Here is an 18870-nt window from a genome sequence, read left to right as displayed (position 1 = left end):
GTTTCTAGCTAGATATATTCTGGTCTGCTACTGTTTTAAAATAAAAGAAAACTGCAGATGTTGGAAATCTCAAACAAAAATGTTGGAAATACTCAGCAAGTTGGGCAGCATCTATAGAAAGAGAAATCGTGTCATCTTTCCCAGTCAAATATCCTTCATCAGAACTGGAAAATTCTCTGTTAGGAGCAATTATAAACTCACACATGCCTCCAAAGGAGCATGCCAGCATGTTATAATTTGACATTTATCTCATGATATCTTCAACAGGGTTAGCCTGCGGGTATGTATTTACAATAAGTGAAACCTAATGCAAATATATTTACAAATAAGTGAAACCTAATGCAAATGTATAAGCATTTTTGTTTTGCTGGTATTTGATATCGGTTGAAAATTTGACTCAGTAAATGGATCACATTTTGCCGTTCTTCTTAGAGTCAGATTTTATTATAAGGCTTTAATACATGTGCATAGGAGTATAATTTATTCCACCACATATTTGGTGACCCAAATGGTTAGTTCAGTTTAGTTTATTATTGACAAGCTTACCTAGTTAGTGAAAAACTTTTGTTAGTCAAAGAAAAGACTATAGATCAATCAAGCCATCCAAATGATGTTTGACACTGTGCACTCGCTTGCTGTTCATTGGTCGTTGTCACTTGTTCTCGACAAAGACCTAGACATCTTGTCTATATTGCTGCCATGTGTCTGATTAGATCAATCTATGCTGGAAAGTTCCTTTCACACACGTGACAGCATGGAAACTGGCTCTTTGGCCCACCGAGTTCATGCTGACCAGCGATCAACCCCATACACTAGTACTATCCTACACACTAGGAACAATTTACAGAAGTTAATTAACCTTCAAACCTGTACGCCTTTGGCATGTGGGAGGAAACTGGAGCACCCAGAGAAAATGCACGGGTCACTGGGAGAATGTACAAACTATGCACAGACAGCACCCGTAGTCAGGATCAAACCCAGGTCTCTGGCTCTTTAAGGCAGCAACTCTGCCAGTAGTGACACTCTGTGGTTCTTAATTCTCAAAATGTTCTCTTCCTCTATTCTAACTTCCTCATGTGAGCGAGCATTGCTTTGCTTTTCTTTTTGTTGTACATCAAACAGGACGATCCAATGCTTATCTTTCCCAGTGGTTGGGGTCACTGCACACACTTTTCAGGGATTTTTTAGTAGAGTCTTTGAATCGCTTTTTCTATCCAACATGTGATTGTTTGCCCTCAGTCAGCTCTCTGTCAAGTAGCTGCTGTGGGTATTCTGTCATCAGATATTCAACTTGATGTGAAGTATTCTGCGCAGACAGGTCATATGGATGTGGTTAAGCTGTTTGGCATGTCTGCTGTCCATGTCTCACACAGAATAAAGTGGGTATGCCAACAGCACAGTACATCTTCTGCTTGGTCTTGAGCCTGACTCTTCATTCCCGCACTTTACCTCAGTCTTCCAAAAGCAGAGCTGGCGTTTGCTATCCTTGTATTAACTTTGTCATCAATGTTGACAGATCACGAGAGCATGCTGCCCAGGAACGTGAACTTATTGACAATTGAGAGCCTTTGAATATTCACAAGGATGTTTTTCTCTGTGAATGGGTGGGACCTTCCACCCATTCACAGTGTCTTCCACGGTGCATTCTGTTTTATATGAGCTAATTATGTAATTTGTCACAAGCACTGGCAAGTTGGTCCAGATTTTCTCGCGTATATACTTGTGTTGTGTGTACAGCCTTCAGAAAGATTTAGTTACATCGACAAAGGTGGTATACAAGCTGTAGTTTTATTCTTGGCACTTATCTTAGAGTTTTTTTGTTGTGAAGATCATGTCTACTATTCCATTCCCTTCAGAGAAACTACAGAGGTTTTCTGGAAGTAGGTGTCCCTCAAGGTGAGCGGTCAGTCTGTTTAACATAATTCTAGCAAGGAATTTTACCGGCAGTCGGGACCAAAGAGATTCCTCTCTGATTAACGCAGACTTGATGATACCCCTTATGCTTGTGTAGGTGAGTAATGAAGGCACCTTGAAGTCTTGAGTTGCTATTACCTTGTTCCATAGAACCAGATGTAGCTCTGCCGGCTCCTCAATTAACAGTGTGTCCTCCATCTTTGAAGACGGAGCATCTGCTCCTGGAACCTATCCCCCTGATAATTATCACACTGACTTTTAAACTTCTGCCAGGTCTAGGATTTCAGCAAGAAGGAAATTTGTTGGAAATTGTGATATGTGATCCATTGCTTCATCACTAATTTTGGTCGATTGTTTTGGACAGAGTTTTGTTATTAGTAATAAGTGTTAGACCATCTGTACTTAGTAGATTTGAACCACTACATGACTGAGGACCAGATTGAAATTGTTATAGTCATTCTGATCATCATAGCTCTGTATTTCATCTGTTTTATTACTGATCTACAGATCCTGAATATTGCAGAGTTTATTTTGGACTCTTCTCGGATTGTTGGGAAAGACATCCTTTTTATAAATGGATGTAGGATCGATCTAGTATGCTGTGTGAAGTTTGTGATTCTTGTGATTCAAGTTGGGACTTGATTTCATCATTTTCATCGAGCCAATTTTGGGTGGTTCTTTCCCTTGAATCCAAGCTTCCCATATGCAGTTCTGTATACGGTATCTCTCCATCCAAATTAATTTTGTTAGAATTCCAATCAATTAGTCTTGCCATTAAATACTTCACAATGGTAATAGAATTGCACTGATGTTTATTTAATCAGTCAAACTGGTATTGATAATTGCTTGGTACACAAAATTGCTGGGGAAACTCAGCAGGTGCAGCAGCATCTATGGAGCGAAGGAAATAGGCGACGTTTCGGGCCGAAACCCTTCTTCAGACCCTTCTTCAGTTACCTGATAATTGCTTATCAGGTAACTCCACTTCAGTGTTTACCTTCCACGATAATTCAAGATCAGAGATGGAGAACCTGTTTGACTATTGATAACCTGTTAACCTGGTTCTTGGTTTCTTGGTCCTCCAAAATATTCCAAATGGAATTTAAACTGGAGGTGGTGAAGGGAAGGATTAAGCCAGGTTCTTCTTTCTCACTATAAAGTGTGGGTGTGATTGCATCGCAAACCAAGACTGCTTCTATTGATGTGTAGGAAGGAACTGCAGATGCTGATTTAAACCGAAAATAGACACAAAAAGCTGGTGTTACTCAGCGGGACAGGCAGCATCTCTGGAGAGAAGGAATGGTTGGCATTTCGGGTCCAGACCCCTCTTCAGACTGAAGAAGAGTCTCGACCAGAAACGGCACCCATTCCTTCTCTCGGGAGATGCTGTCTTTCCCGCTGAGTTACACCAGCTTTTTGTGTCTGCTTCTATTGATGATTGCTTTCTGTCTTGGCTGGGGAAGGCTCGGTCATTCTCTTTCTTGGCACATCATGCACATGGTGGGCACCAGAGTTTGTCAGGAGACCTGAAGTACTTCTGCCAATCCTGTGTTTTAAACACAAAAGGAACAGAGCCAATACAGTTGGGTTCATACTTTTTTTTTAAACTTAGTACATAATATCAGAAAAAAACCTGTTTGATTTCCCTTGCTGACATCACAAACCCAAGCTTTCTTCAGGATGCAAACCACAGAAAGGAATCAAATACATTTCAAGACCATGGGCTAAATCTTGTGCCAGTATAGCATTCCGGGTATCATTTACGCCGATGTAGGTTCACAGACTTTATTCCTGAAACTTGACTGTTGGTTGTATGTACCTGTAGTTATCTTCCAACTCTGGGCAGCAATCCTTCAATCTAGGCAATTGCAGTACCAACTTGCTTACGTATTGCAACTAAGAAGGAAGTCACTAAGCCAGTCATGTCTATGCCAGTTCCCAGCAGAACATTCCCGATCCCCACCGTATTTCCCCGCGACCTATTCTCTCTCTCATATGCCCATCAACTACCTCCTGATTTTCCCACCCACCTGCTCTCTGGGTGAAAGGGGAGATAGAACGGTACCAGTTTGAGGTGGGTTAAGGGGATGAAGGTTGTCACAGAGTCACAGTCCCAGAGAGATACAGCATAGAAACAGGTCCTTTGACTCATCAAGTGCACATCAACCAGCAACGATCCACTTAGACCAATCCTACATTAATCCCATCATTTTTATTCTCCCCACATTTTATTCAACTCCCGCAGATTCTATTATCCATCCATACACAATGGAAATTGAATAATGGCTAATTAACCTGAAATTGAAACACATGGAGGAACCCCAACTCAGAGCGAGAGTGTGCCAACACCACATATGTTCCCAAAGTCAGGATTGAACCCGTCCCTGACACTGTGAGGCCGCACCTCTTCTAACTGTGCCACTGTGCCAGGTTGAATTGAGGTAATAAGTGTTATTGCAAAGTGGAGTCATTTGGCAAAGCAGACACTGTCTGTCTGGAATGCTGGGAGGAAAGTCGGTTGGAATGAGAGTAGATTTAGAATTTTTTTAATTATTCATTCACGGGAGATGAAAGAAAATAGGATTCATTTAGGATTAGTGTAAGCGGGTATTTGATAGTCAACGTGGATTCAACGGGCCGAAGGGCCTGTTTCCAAGCTACATCTCTCTACGATTGCGTTTATTGTAGCATGTTTTCCCCATCCCCCATTACTTGAGAAGGGGCATTGAACTGCTTTGTTGAACTAAGGCAGCCTTTATGGAAGGTTCCCCCCCTCTTGTTCATGGGCTTCTAGAAATCAGGATGAAAGACATGGTGGCGTCAGCTATGTATTTGTAATCCAGTTCAGTGTGCTGCTTGAAAGACGACTCGCAGCTGATGGTATTCCCACACGCTTTACTGCTCTGGTTCTTCTGGGAAGGAGAGAGTGTGCTTGTTGGCTGTAAACTGTTCAGCCTTGGAAGGGGTAGAAAGGGAGACAGAAGATTGTGAAAGTTGCTCTGTGTGGGCTCCGAGTCTTTGACCACCAGAGCAGTTCTGCACAAAAGGTTCAACACAACACGTTTCAAAAACAGAATTGAACTTAACTGGGCCAAGAAAGTTGACAGCTGGCGTAAAACATTCAGCAGAGACAGCATATGTTTCTAAAGTTATCATTTGCACAACCCACAACCATAGTTGCAAATTTGTGCTGTGTATCACCAGCGCTTTTTTAAAATCCATTTTCCCCCAAACAAAAATACATTGTAGAAGGTGGGAATTACACAGTGGCTTCAGAGGAGGGAACTGAATTTGATGTGTTGTAGGAAGGAACTGCAGATGTTGCTTTAAACTGAAGATAGACACAAAATGCTGGAGTAACTCAGCGGTACAAACAAACAGCTCTGTAATCGGTATCGTTTGCAAGTCGAGACTCTCGACCTGAAACGTCACCCATTCCTTCTATCTAGATATGCTGCCTGACCCTCTGAGTTACTTCAGCATTTTGTGTTTGTCTTGAATTTGATGCGGGCCTGCCTTGTGCTAATGTTTCATGGTCACATTAGCTGCATTTAATATGACTTGGTCTATTTGTGATATTTTACTCTTTCCAAACATACATTGTTAATGTTAACACAGAATCACAGTTACAGCATACTTGCATATTTGCTTTGGCTCAACGTCCATTTGGAAATGCTTTCGAATTCCAAATTTTCCAAATTTCCAAACAATAACCTGCTCCTGACATTGGAACTCTTCACACTGAAAGTCGAGCTTAATTATTTTCCATTCTAGCTTTGGTCTACCACACCCAAAGCTGCCACCCCCTCACGGAGAAAACTCCCGGCTACTATTCTACTTATTGTCCCAGATGGACAAACTGAGACCTAGAACTTAGCATGAGCAGGTACATTGGAGGCAAACCTTGTCCAAATACCAAACAATGTGGAATGGGGTCCTTTGAAGGTGACGGGAAGATTGGTAAAGTTGGCAGAGAGGAAACACATCATAACGAGTGCCCAGTAAATCTATGGTGGTAAACGCTCGGCCCTCTTTCAAGATACCCTCAATCATGATCTTTATCTTGATCTTACCATTTTATATTTCATTGAGTTATTCTTGCTTTCAGAATGTGGTGCATGCTTTATAGAAACATAGAAACATAGAAAATAGATGCAGGAGTAGGCCATTCGGCCCTTCGAGCCTGCACCGCCATTCAATATGATCATGGCTGATCATCCAACTCAGTATCCTGCACCCGCCTTCTCTCCATACCCCCTGATCCCTTTAGCCACAAGGGCCACATCTAACTCCCTCTTAAATATAGCAAATGAACTGGCCTCAACTACCTTCTGTGGCAGAGAATTCCACAGATTCACCACTCTCTGTGTGAAAAATCTTTTCTCATCTCAGCCCTAAAAGATTTCCCCCTTATTATAAAACCTAGAACATTAAAATTTGAAACCTAATCCTCAGTATACCATTGGCACCTTGATTCAAATTTCTGATCATCACCAATATCACTCATCCCAGAAATGGATAATGACAAGAAAAACTGGGCAGAGAGCAACACGGATCAAACAAACATAACAGTTGTCCTCCAGTAGGCAGTGGTGTGGATTTTCTTTTCATTTGGGGAAGTGGACACCAAAGATTTGTTAACCTCAGAATAAGTTTGTGGCCTTCTTGAACTCTTGCTGTTCTTGTGATGTTGGTTAGAATGATAGAGTCGTAAAATTATACCTGTATCACACAGAAACGGGATCTTCAGCCCAACTCAACCATGCCCACATATGCGAGTCCCATTTGCCCAGGTTTGACTCATATCCCTCAAATCCTTTCTTATCCACGGATAATCCCTCAATGCTATTAATGGACTCATGGAAGAAGCCCATATAGTCACAGAGAGAATGTATAAACTCCATATAGACAGCACATAAGGTCAAGGTCTAACCCAGGTTGCTGTCGTGTGATGGGCAGCCAACATGCCACTGATTAAATAATTAAGTAATCCCTACTGAATCTCTGAGTTTTAATTTACAGATACCTCCAGCTAGTATGCATTCATGGTATGCAGCCAGATAGCATGCAGTCCTTCTGATCTGAGTCTTGTGAATGATGGAACAGACTGTGAGTAGTCTGTTACCGAAAATGCAGCCTTTGTCTTGCTCTCCTACACATGGTTGTGTTGTGGGGGGTCCTTTTCAGCATCTGGTGGCCATACAGATATTGGTGACACTGTTGCACGAAGTCTAGAGTCATAGAGAGATGCAGCACATATGAAGGCCCTCTAGCCACCGAATCTATGCCAACCATCAACCATACATATTACTGACAATAATCCTCACCCAATCTGTCTTAAAAGAGGAACCAGATCCACTGCTAATGTAGGTGATTCTTAATCGTACTCTGATAGAACCGGCTCGAAGGGCCGAATGGCCTCCTCCTGCATCTATTTTCTAGAACCTGGTAAACACTCCAGAGAAAGGAAAAATAAGAATGGTTAAAACATATTGCCCTGGTGAAGTACACATCCAATGAATGAAGAGGATTGTCAAGAGCTAAGGATGGTCTAAGATTGATTTCACTTTCTGGAAACCAGGCTTCTAGGATTCATGGTATAGCCTCCATCACTCCTATAAAATTTTCTCTTTCTCTGGCAACATGTTGAAATCCATTGCTTTCCCACCACATTCATTTTTGGGAGCTCCACTGTAAGAAGATATCAACATCTGGAAAAGAGTAAAGAGATTTCCAGGAAGTGCCTGATTATGAGGCCTTGCAGTTGCAGGGTAAACCTAAGGTTCTTAGTTGGGAAGGGGAGATTTAGAGGAGAATTATTCCAAGTAATGATGGACTTCAATGGAGCAGAGGAGAAGAAATGAATTCCAGGGACAGGAGAGTATTACACCACATACCTAACACAATTGGTGAAGGGCAATTAGAAAAGAAAGGCGAGATTGTTTGACAAGGACTCTGTTACCTAAAAGGGCAAGAGCATTCAATTAAAAATTGGAAGCACTGATGAGATATGAAGAAAAAGGACTAGAGTAGATTGGTCCTGTGGTCCACAATAGTCAATAACCATATAACCATATAACGATTACAGCACAGAAACAGGCCATCTCGGCCCTTCAAGTCCGTGCCGAACACTTATTTTCCCCTAGTCCCATCTACCTGCACTCAGACCATAACCCTCCATTCCTTTCCCGTCCATATACCTATCCAATTTATTTTTAAATGATAAAATCGAACCTGCCTCCACCACTTCCACTGGAAGCTCATTCCACACAGCTACCACTCTCCGAGTAAAGAAGTTCCCCCTCATGTTACCACTAAACTTCTGTCCCTTGATTCTCATGTCCTCTTGTTTGAATCTTCCCTACTCTCAATGGGAAAAGCTTATCCACGTCAACTCTGTCTATCCCTCTCATCATTTTAAAGACATCTATCAAGTCCCCCCTTATCCTTCTGAGCTCCAAAGAATAAAGACCTAACTTGTTCAACCTTTCTCTGTAACTTAGTTGCTGAAACCCAGGCACCATTCTAGTAAATCTACTCTGTACTCTCTCTATTTTGTTGACATCCTTCCTATAATTAGGCGATCAAAATTGTACACCATACTCCAGAATTGGCCTCACCAATGACTTGTACAATTTTAACATTACATCCCAACTTCTATACTCAATGCTCTGATTTATAAAGGCCAGCACACCAAAAGCTTTCTTTACCACCCTATCTACATGAGATTCCACCTTCAGGGAACTATGCACAGTTATTCCTAGATCCCTCTGTTCAACTGTATTCCTCAATTCGCTACCATTTACCATGTACGTCCTCTTTTGATTTGTCCTGCCAAGATGTAGCACCTCACACTTATCAGCATTAAATTCCATCTGCCATCTTTCAGCCCACTCTTCCAAATGGCCTAAATCTCTCTGTAGACTTTGAAAATCTACTTCATTATCCACAACCCCACCTATCTTAGTATCATCTGCATACTTACTAATCCAATTTACCACACCATCATCCAGATCATGACCAAGTTGGCATAAGTTGTGGAATTGACAGTTCCATGGGAAGATGAAGAAGATTATGAGAGGAAAAAGACCAAGTACTCTGAATTGGCAACTGAAGCTGCCCAGAATGGCTGGAAGACTAAGATTTTCCCTGTCGAAGTGGGATGCAGGGGATTTGTTGCTACATCTATGACCAGGCTATTAAAGAAAATGGAGGTGAGGGGTCACTCCCACCAACAAGCAATCAAATAATTATCAAATTCTGCAGAAAAAAACAGCAATTGGTTTTGGATCAAAAGGAGAGACAACAATTGGGCTTCAAGATGAAGACAGGAGGGTATGGAACTGAGGGGGTGTAACTGGGACGCCAGGTATCACCGTTGAGCCCTCTGGAGATGTTGCGGGCTTATCAATGAAACGTCAAAGAAGGAGGGTGCCCACCTGGTGACCCCAATGACGTACCTACCCTATCTTTCACCGCTCCAATCCCACTGAAAATAGCAAGAATGCTGACTTACAATACAAAAATATACAATACCGTTTATTTGTCATTTGAACCTCACATGAAGTTCAAACGAAATTTGGTTTCTGCAGTCATACAAGAAAAGAACCAAGACACACAACAACACAATTTACACAAACATCCATCACAGTGAATCTCCTCCTCACTGTGATGGAAGGCAAAGTCTTGTCTCTCCCCTGCTCTCCATTCCTCTCCCGATGTCAAAGTCAAAGCCCCCGGCGGGCGCTAGCAAGTCCCACGGCGACTTATAGCCGCGCCGGGTGATGTAAGGCCCTGCTCCGGATCCCGATGTTGGAGCCCCCAGCGGGCGCTAGCAAGTCTGCGGCCATTTAATGCCGCGCCGGGCGATGTAAGGCCCCGCTCCAGATTACTTTCAACCCCGTAATTCGAGCAGGAGAAGTCGCCGTTGCCGGTGACCCGCAAAGCAGTCTCCCACCGGGGACCCGCGAGCTCCCACCGGGGACCCACGAGCTCCCGGTGTCAACATCCACCGGCGTCGGGTCGCAGCAGCGTGCCACCACAGCTCTCCACGCTCCGAAGCTGGCCAGCTCTACGATGGTAGGTCCGCAGCTCCGCAGGCTCCGTGACTTGAGCTGTCGTTCCGGTTGGAGGCCGCTCCGTGGTGCTAGGCCCCAACGGCAAAGGAGACCCGACAGAGAAAGGTCGGGTCCCCGTACAGGGAAGAGATCTAAAAGTTTCCCCCACCCACCCCCCCCGCCCCCCACACATACACAGTCAAAAACCCACCACAAACTATACACTCAACAGGACTTATGACAGGGGTTGAAACATCGTCATATTAGCTCTACCCTTCCACAGAGCCAACACATGTTTGAGAGGATGCATGGCTTCTTTTGATGTTCCCCTCCTCATGCATGGGTGAAGGCCTTATATTTTTTGACATGTACACCATTAATTTTCACATCATAAGGTCAGCTTCAGCTGCTGTGGTGTCAAAAACCAGTCACAGTCTTCCAACGTGTTGTTATCTCTTATTTCCTCAGAAGGGATGGGGACACAAGCCACATCAAAAATGCTAGTACATTTTCCGGAGTTGGTTCCATGACGTGGTCATTCCAGTACACGTTTCTGAAAAAAATAACTATTTTAAGCAGCCGTTGGAAGCGCAAACAAGTGACATCTTCACTGACATTTTGGTTATCTCATCTAAATCAGAATAAGAGATATGAGATTGTTTGTGTGGTGTTAACTTGATCCTGCCACATTTAGTCATTTCCTTTCTCGACTGCCAAAGAACACAGAAAGATAAATGCACAGTCTGAGTGTGGGAAACACACTGTGGGGACACTGTGCAGGAAAAAATGGGGTTTTATTTTTGAAAAATCTTAACAAAGGGAAACAGTCAGGGGATAAGCAGATGGGCTGATGTTAACTGATAAGCCAGCACTGCGTCACAGAGTCCAATGAACAAAACCATAACTGGTGTTTCTGAATTAGAGAAAGAAGGAAAATGGTGCTTCACACTTTCCAACGCACTATTTCATGTGAAAAACAAAGGCGGTTATCACTTTATTTACACCTGTCGCTTTACAAACGGGATTTCTAGAGTGTGTATCCTTATGAAACTGTTCCTGGTACTAGGTAAATGAAGCATTCTGAAAATCTGCTCAGTTGGTTTAAAACTAATGGATCCGGCTACTGTGTCCTTCTGGGTCAGTGCTACACCATCCAAAGTGCATGGGAGCATTACATTGGAATTAAAGCTAAATCATTCAGGGGAGAAATCAGAAAGGGCTGCTTCAGGCAAAGGATGATGGAAATATGGAACCCTGTCAATTGGAAATTGCTTTGAGTGTTTCTTGCTGGGTTGGCTATTAAGAAATGGGGAGCAAGGTGGGGAAGATAGAATGGTGATTCCTTTCAGCCGTGATCTAATTCCAAGGAGGAATAAGCTCAAATGTTACGTTCCTTCAGTGTTGTGCCTACAACTACTCTGCAATGTGGTTAAAAGAAAGAACGCTCACTCTTCTGTATAGGCAATGTCTATTTATAGGCATAACCAATTCTTTCGAATACCACCAAGTAATTAATCATCTAGAAATGTTTCTGTTGTAGTCAGTGAGCAATGGCAGTTGTGGTTGATTCTGATTAATTTGCATCTTCTCCAGTTTCTAATGTTTCTACCTAACGTAAGTGAGAAAGAAAAATAATCTTTCTAAACCACGATATATGTGTGGGATTTTTATCACCTCCTGCATTGAGTTGGATTTATAGATAACATTGTAGTTCAGTTTCAGTTTAGTTTATTGTCACGTGTACCGAGGTACAGTGACAAGCTTTTGTTGCGTGCTAACCAGTCAACAGAAAGACAATACATGATCATAATCGATCCATTTACAGTGTATAGACACGTGGTAAGGGAATAACGCTTAGTGCAAGGTAAAGCCAGCAAAGTGCGATCATAGATAGTCCGAGGGTCACCAAAGAGATAGATAGTAGATCAGAGGTACACAAAAATGCTGGAGAAACTCAGCGGGTGCTGCTCTCTGGTTGTGGTAGGATGATTCAGTTTGCCTGTTAACAGCTGGGAAGAAACTGTCCCTGAATCTGGAGGTTCCATCCCTTTTGCCTGATGGGAGAGGGGAGGAGAGGGGAGTGGCCAGGGTGCGACCCATCCTTGATTATGCTGCTGGCCTTGCCGAGGCAGCGTGAGATGTAAATGGTGTCAAAATTGAGTCATGGAGTCATTTAATAGGTTGCTCAATATACAACACATACTTGAGTTGAAAGGCTAAGATAATGACTGATTATTTATTCTGTTTTTCATTGAGTTCTGAAACTTGAACAAAATGGAAGTATGTCAATCTGTAATCTCACCTCATTCTTGGTTGCATGCTTAATGTCTGCACTTTTAAATTCAGAATCTCAATTTGCAGTAGCATTATTTACAGATTAAACCAGTGTATAAATTCCTTTATTGCACAGTGGGTCCCAAATTCATGCAGCCAGAAGCAATATACTGAAGAAAGTCTATTCAATTGATTTTGATTAAGCAGAGTTCTACAGGGAGTGCAGAGAAGGTTCACCAGACTGATTCCTGGGATGTCAGGACTGTCTTATGAAGAAAGACTGGATAGACTTGGTTTATACTCTCTAGAATTTAGGAGATTGAGAGGGGATCTTATAGAAACTTATAAAATTCTTAAGGGGTTGGACAGGCTAGATGCAGGAAGATTGCTCCCGATGTTGGGGAAGTCCAGGACAAGGGGTCACAGCTTAAGGATAAGGGGGAAATCCTTTAAAACCGAGATGAGAAGAACTTTTTTCACACAGAGAGTGGTGAATCTCTGGAACTCTCTGCCACAGGGGTAGTCGAGGCCAGTTCATTGGCTATATTTAAGAGGGAGTTAGATGTGGCCCTTGTGGCTAAGGGGATCAGAGGGTATGGAGAGAAGGCAGGTACGGGATACTGAGTTGGATGATCAGCCATGATCATATTGAATGGCGGTGCAGGCTCGAAGGGCCGAATGGCCTACTCCTGCACCTAATTTCTATGTTTCTATGTTTACAGCGGGGGATTGTTATGGGAATGGCATCATGTAACATGTGCATTGGTAACAAAGTATGACAAAAGAGCTGCTGGAGCAGTAATTCAATCAATCCAGAAATCTAATAGGAAATTTAAATTAAGTTCATGAAACCAGAATTCAGATTTTTATTTAATAAAGCGATTATCAATAGAGTAAGCATGAAACTTTGTGAAACTTGATAGAGTGGTTGTGGAGAGTATGTTTCCTATAGGGAGAAAGTCTAGGACCAGAGGGCAAAGCCTCAGAATAAAAGGACGTACCTTTAGAATGGAGATGAGGTGGCATTTCTTTCGCCAGAAGGTGGTAAATCTGTGAAATTCATTGCCACAGACAGCGATGGAGGCCAAGTTGTTGGCTATTTTTAAAGCAGGGATTGAACGGTTCTTGGTTAGTAAGGGCGTCAAACGTTACGGGAAGGAGGCAGGAGATTGGGGTTGAAAGGGAAAAATAGATCAGCCATGATCAGCCATGGCAGAGCAAACTCAATGGGTCGAATGGCCTAACTCTGCTCCTATGCCTTGTGAACTTATGAAATCAGATGCTGGAAATACCTAATTGGTCAAGTGGCATCTGTGGAAAGAGAGTTTGTCTTTTTCAAGTTTCAAGTGAAAAACCCTTCATCAGAACTGGGAAAAAAAGAAAAGTTAATTTTAATTTGTGGAGGGAGGGTTGGTTGAAGGTGAAGTTCTACAAGACACGGAGAAGATCTTGGATAGGGTAAGGCCATAGTTACAAGGGAGATAAGCTGTAGATGTAATCATCAGGTTGATAGTTTTATGAGGCAAGATAGAGAGAGAGAACAAAAAATATAAATGGAGTGAAGTGAGGGTAGATAGATGGAAAGCATACAAGTAAAATAATGTAAAGGCTGCAAAATATAGAACTATAGGCAATTTCTAGCAGGTCAGAACATGGAAATATTAACAGAAAAACTGAAGCCATGTTACAGGCAGAATTCAGCAGAATAGTCCAGTTCTGATATAAAGAAAGTGAGTAATCTGAAGTGGTAGAATTCACTAATGCATCCAGAAGACTGCAGTGTGCTCATGTGAAAGATGAGATGTTGTTTGCCATGGTTACGATGGACCTTATTACAATAGTTCAGTTGGGTCAGAGTAGGAATGGGACATCGAACTAAAATGGCAGGCAGTGGAAAACTCAAGGTTATCCTTACGGAGCAAATGCATAGTTGTCACTCAATCTGCATTGGGCTTTTCCATTAAACAAGAAACCACATTGTAAGCAATGCACTGGACTGGCAGAAGTGCATGTGGTGCATTGCTTCAACTGGAAGGTTGATTGGGTCCCTGGATGATAAGAATGGATAAGAAAAGGCAGATTCAGAGGAAGTGGAAGAACAGAAAGAAGTCCTTATGCGAGGCAGAGTGGAAGGAAGTCTGGTTGAGAATGCCATGAGAGTCTGAGGGCATGTAATGGAAATCTGCTGGACATTTCCCACAACTCTGCATTTCAGAGCTTTTAATACTCTTGTTGTGTTCTCTGTCTCAACAGCATACCTTTCTGTCTGTCTGTCTGAAACTCCTCCTCCTCCTCCTCCTCCTCCTCCTCCTCCTCCTCCTCCTCCTCCTCCTCCTCCTCCTCCTCCTCCTCCTCCTCCTCCTCCTCCTCCTCCTCCTCCTCCTCCTCCTCCTCCTCCTCCTCCTCCTCCTCCTCCTCCCTCCTCCCTCCTCCCTCCTCCCTCCTCCCTCCTCCCTCCTCCCTCCTCCCTCCTCCCTCCTCCCTCCTCCCTCCTCCCTCCTCCCTCCTCCCTCCTCCCTCCTCCCTCCCCTCACTCCTCCTCCTCCCTCCCCAGGTCTGATGGAGGATCTTTAACCAGAATCTTAGCTCTGTTTCTCTTTCTACAGAAGCTGTCTGACCACTGAATGTTTTCAGTGTTCAGATTCAAAGTACCTGCATTTTTGTGATTTATGAATCTGTGTAAAGCCCTAACTCATTCATTAATACCCTTTCAGGAAGGAATGTCCCATCCTTAGAAGGTCTGGTATAAATGCAAGTCCAGATTGACAATAATATAGCTGAATCTTATTGGAAATAAGAAAACAACCATTTGCCCAAAGAGGAATTAGGGACAGGCAATTAATCTATATTCATCCAATGAACAAAATAAAGTGTATTAAAACAAAGCTTAAAATGCCTCACATGTACTCTTTGTAATAACCTTTCTTTTGGTTCTCCTCAGTAAATGAAATCATACGCAATGATCTCTCAAGTGCCTCTGTCCATGGACATTCGTAGTTAAAAATCGCTTCAAGACAATGGAGAGAATGAAGATGGTCCATTGTAGGCATCAAGATGTTGACCACGTAAAGACCACGGTCTACACTGCCTTGAAGAAAATTCATCAGATGTAAAAAACAAGCTTTTATTTCTCTTTTCTAGAAATAATTCACGATGCAAACTGTTTTCTGTTTTCTAATGATGCAAGGATGTTGACTGATGAGCAGCCGATCATCCCAGTGAACTATTGTGTGGACGAATTCTCAATTCTGCCATGAACTGTCTTCCTGGATCATTCCCATGTGAAAATGTTTAAATAATTCCAAAGAATCAATAATGTTGCAAAGGAATGCATACAATGAAAATGATTAATTTGGAGGTTTTCAAGTATGCAGATAAAAGTGCCTTATGTTTACTTTTGTTATGGAAGGTTCCATCAGTTAAAATAATCAGTTATAGAAATTAATATTAAAACAAGCCCTTTGTAGGAATATTTTATCAGCATAAAGAATTTAAAAGAAATTAATGTGAATTAGTAGGCAATTTACAATGTTTTTTACGAAGGAGAGCATGCATAGATTTTTAGTGAACGATGTGTAACTGTACATTGCATTTCAATTCAAAACAACTGATCTATTCAGTGACTGTAAATCCATCCATCATTCCAATAGACAATTCCTGGTTTTGGCTGCCTGATCTATAGCTTGAGCCAGGATGTAATGTCATACATTGGATTGAATGAGACCTTACAAAAATTCCAAAAGACTCTGGAGGTGGCCTTATAAAAATACTACCAATACCTCCAACGCCATGGCTATGCAGACCATAGTAAGATGTCATTGTACACTTCATAGGATTAAAGGATTCATTTTCCAAAATATGTTAACAAAATGACTAGATGTTTGGTATGTTTTGTGCTGAATTGTTTACTTATTGCTCTTCTCTGTACATTCACAGATATGTTAAAATCTGCTATCTTTTACTGGTGTACCTTTGAGCTTGATATATTATATAACTCAAAGGATGGGTTTAGAGTTGTTACTTCTTTTGTGCCAGTTAGGGAACATGTCATGAGAAAACCAATTTCAGATTTTATGCGCACAAAATGTTAAAAAGCAAAAACAATTACATTTTCAGTACATTAACAGAAATTGTCCTTTATGTATCAACTGTTACTAAAATATTCATTGCACGTCAGGAATTCAGTTCATGCTACCATCTATTCACATCTACTTACCAGTTTGCTTAATACCGTGTGATTTCTGGACCAACTAGTTAGTGGGTGTTTTCTCTCTTAACGTACAAAGCTAGAATAAGCATAGAAGTGCATTTCCTTAACTTTTCCAGTTGTGTAAGCACTTTAGAAAGTACAGCACAGAACAGTACAAAGTAATCTGCCTCAACAGGTAACTTTAATTTTATTTTTAAATTCTTGAATCAAACTTAGACTTCTCAGCTCACTGTGCTGTAGAAAAAATGTTTAAACTTTATCTTAAATGCAACTTCTACTGAGCTATTTACATTAATGCTATGTTAAATCTTTAAACATTGTGCTTTTAATAATAGTGATTGCAGCTTTATAGTTAAAGTAGAATTTCAGACTATATAGCTTAACTGAAATTCAATAATCACTCCTTTACATTATGTTTTTATAATAGATAGAGTTGAGTTCATATGGCATATGTAAACTGCTACCATTTTGAGTGCCTTAACCATTAGTGCCCTCTTTATGCTTTGCCCGGGAATTACTTAATTGTTGTACTAGGTTAATGTACCAAATCATGTTATTTGGTTCCTGTGCACATGAACCACAGATGACAAGTGTGGGGAACCGCTTCAGCAAAAAAGTGAAAACCAAATGGCAACAGATTGTTTGTGCTCCTGCTATTCCCTTATTGCAAATCTTACCACAAATACATCTCAGTAGCATATTGTGAAGTGTTCAGAACATATGGTGGCAATACTTGTCCTGATTAAGAATTCTAACTAGGACAAGCTTCTGCGAATTCAGCTCCGGGGGGTGGGGGGTTGTTTCCTGGCTCTGAGGCATTGTATGCAATACAGCTTACCTGTTCAATTAGTGCAAACTGCCATTGTGCTGTTTAATGCATCTTGTTCTTCCTGATGCCTCTCAACCACTGCAATCCTTTGCACCTGTCCACACCACACAAATTTAATTCCATTTAGGAAGAGATTTGTCTGATTGCTGTTCAAATAGTAGCTTTCTGACAAATAAAATATAGGCTGGGAAAGGTAAGAGCAACTCACGTAAGTAACATTAAAACAAAAAGGAAAACTATGCTCAATTATGTGTGAGGATAATGTCGAGCATTTTCTCCATTTTATTTATGCCATTAATACAAGGTTACCAATTTTGTTTTATAATATAACTATTACCCCTAGGTCTGTTGTGTAGAAATATAATTAGGAGGAATGCTGAAATAGTTGTTTATACAACTTGTGTAGCAGGATAACTTTCTTCAACTATGTCTGAGCAGTAAATCCTGCAATCATGTTGCAGAAATGCAAAAAAATGCAAAATTGCTTTTGTTAACGTAAAAAAAAAGTTTTGAAATGGCAGCTTATTGTTGCAATATATCTGCAGTGCATTAAATGTGATTACTTGCAATTTACTACAACTAGACTGGTTCAAGCCAATGGACCCTTGATAAGTTGCAGCCACTTCCAATCTCCTAAAACACCAGCTGCCTTCTTTCTTTTGTATAAGTAAAACCTGCTTCTTTTTAAATTGCATTTGCGCTGGATTTTATAGGGAAAAGACTGTTCTGACTTTCTATGAGTATTCCCAGAAGGAAACCGGAGGAGAGGCTGGACTTGGAATATACATTAGAATGTATAATAACTCTGAATTACTGGTTGAAGCCTCTAGAGCAAAACACACGCCACTTTTTCACTTAATTTCAGGAATGGCTCTTAAGTTAAATAGACAAAGTTCCTGCATTGGGTGTTGTGTCTCTCATGTTCTCCAAAGCTTCTATTTTCCTGTATATTTGTATGTTTTTTTGTGTTTTTTTTGCATTCTTGCTGTTAGTGTAACCTGTTTAATGGAAATTATGCAAATATTTTCTACATGTAATATATAATAAAAGCACACTTTGAAGTATTGCACTGTTCTTTTATTCCCTTTTCTACAGAAGAAATTGCTGGCATTGATTCTGTTCAAATATTAAGCTATCTTTGTTGCGCTGGTGGTATATCTTTCATTGAAGCTCCACTTTTACAAAGACCAGTTTGCAGTTACATTCTGCCTTTTACAGCGACTTTCATTGATATGGCATATCATCTTAGTTAAACAGACCAAAGCACTTCATGGAAGTATTATCACACAAAATGTCCTCCCATGTCACATTAGGAGATTATAAAATAGGTTACCATAAAGTTTTAAGGAGCATGTTAAAGGGAGGGCAGAGTTGAAGATATTTAGATAGGGAATTCCAAAAGTTAGAATGTGGGCAACATAAGTTGCAGCAGATGCCAGAATCTTCAGCAAAAATAAAACTACTGGAAGAACTTAACGGGTCAAGCAGTCTCTGTGGTGGGAAATAGGCAAATGACATTTTGGAGAGAAGAGGAGAACCTATTCAAAATGGGCATACTTGAGATTTTGCAGTGGGGCATGCCTTGA

The 18870-nt window shown here is 41.3% G+C and overlaps 1 protein-coding gene across 3 annotated transcripts in view; it reads left to right on the top strand.

The window, feature by feature from the left end:
• nfatc1 (nuclear factor of activated T cells 1) overlaps positions 1-17967 on the top strand; it is a 261410-nt gene extending 243443 nt beyond the window's left edge. For all 3 annotated transcript variants that reach the window (XM_033019054.1, XM_033019055.1, XM_033019053.1), the window contains one exon: positions 15187-17967. In XM_033019054.1, the coding sequence (XP_032874945.1) occupies positions 15187-15242 (56 nt within the window). In that variant the 3' untranslated portion in view covers positions 15243-17967. The remainder of the gene's footprint in view (positions 1-15186) is intronic.
• Positions 17968-18870: the final 903 nt, after the last annotated feature.

Source organism: Amblyraja radiata, chromosome 4 (assembly GCF_010909765.2).
Source record: "Amblyraja radiata isolate CabotCenter1 chromosome 4, sAmbRad1.1.pri, whole genome shotgun sequence".
In the NCBI taxonomy this organism is placed as follows: domain Eukaryota; kingdom Metazoa; phylum Chordata; class Chondrichthyes; order Rajiformes; family Rajidae; genus Amblyraja; species Amblyraja radiata.
Note: the sequence above shows the minus strand (reverse complement) of the source record. Positions and strands in the feature narration are given on the sequence as shown.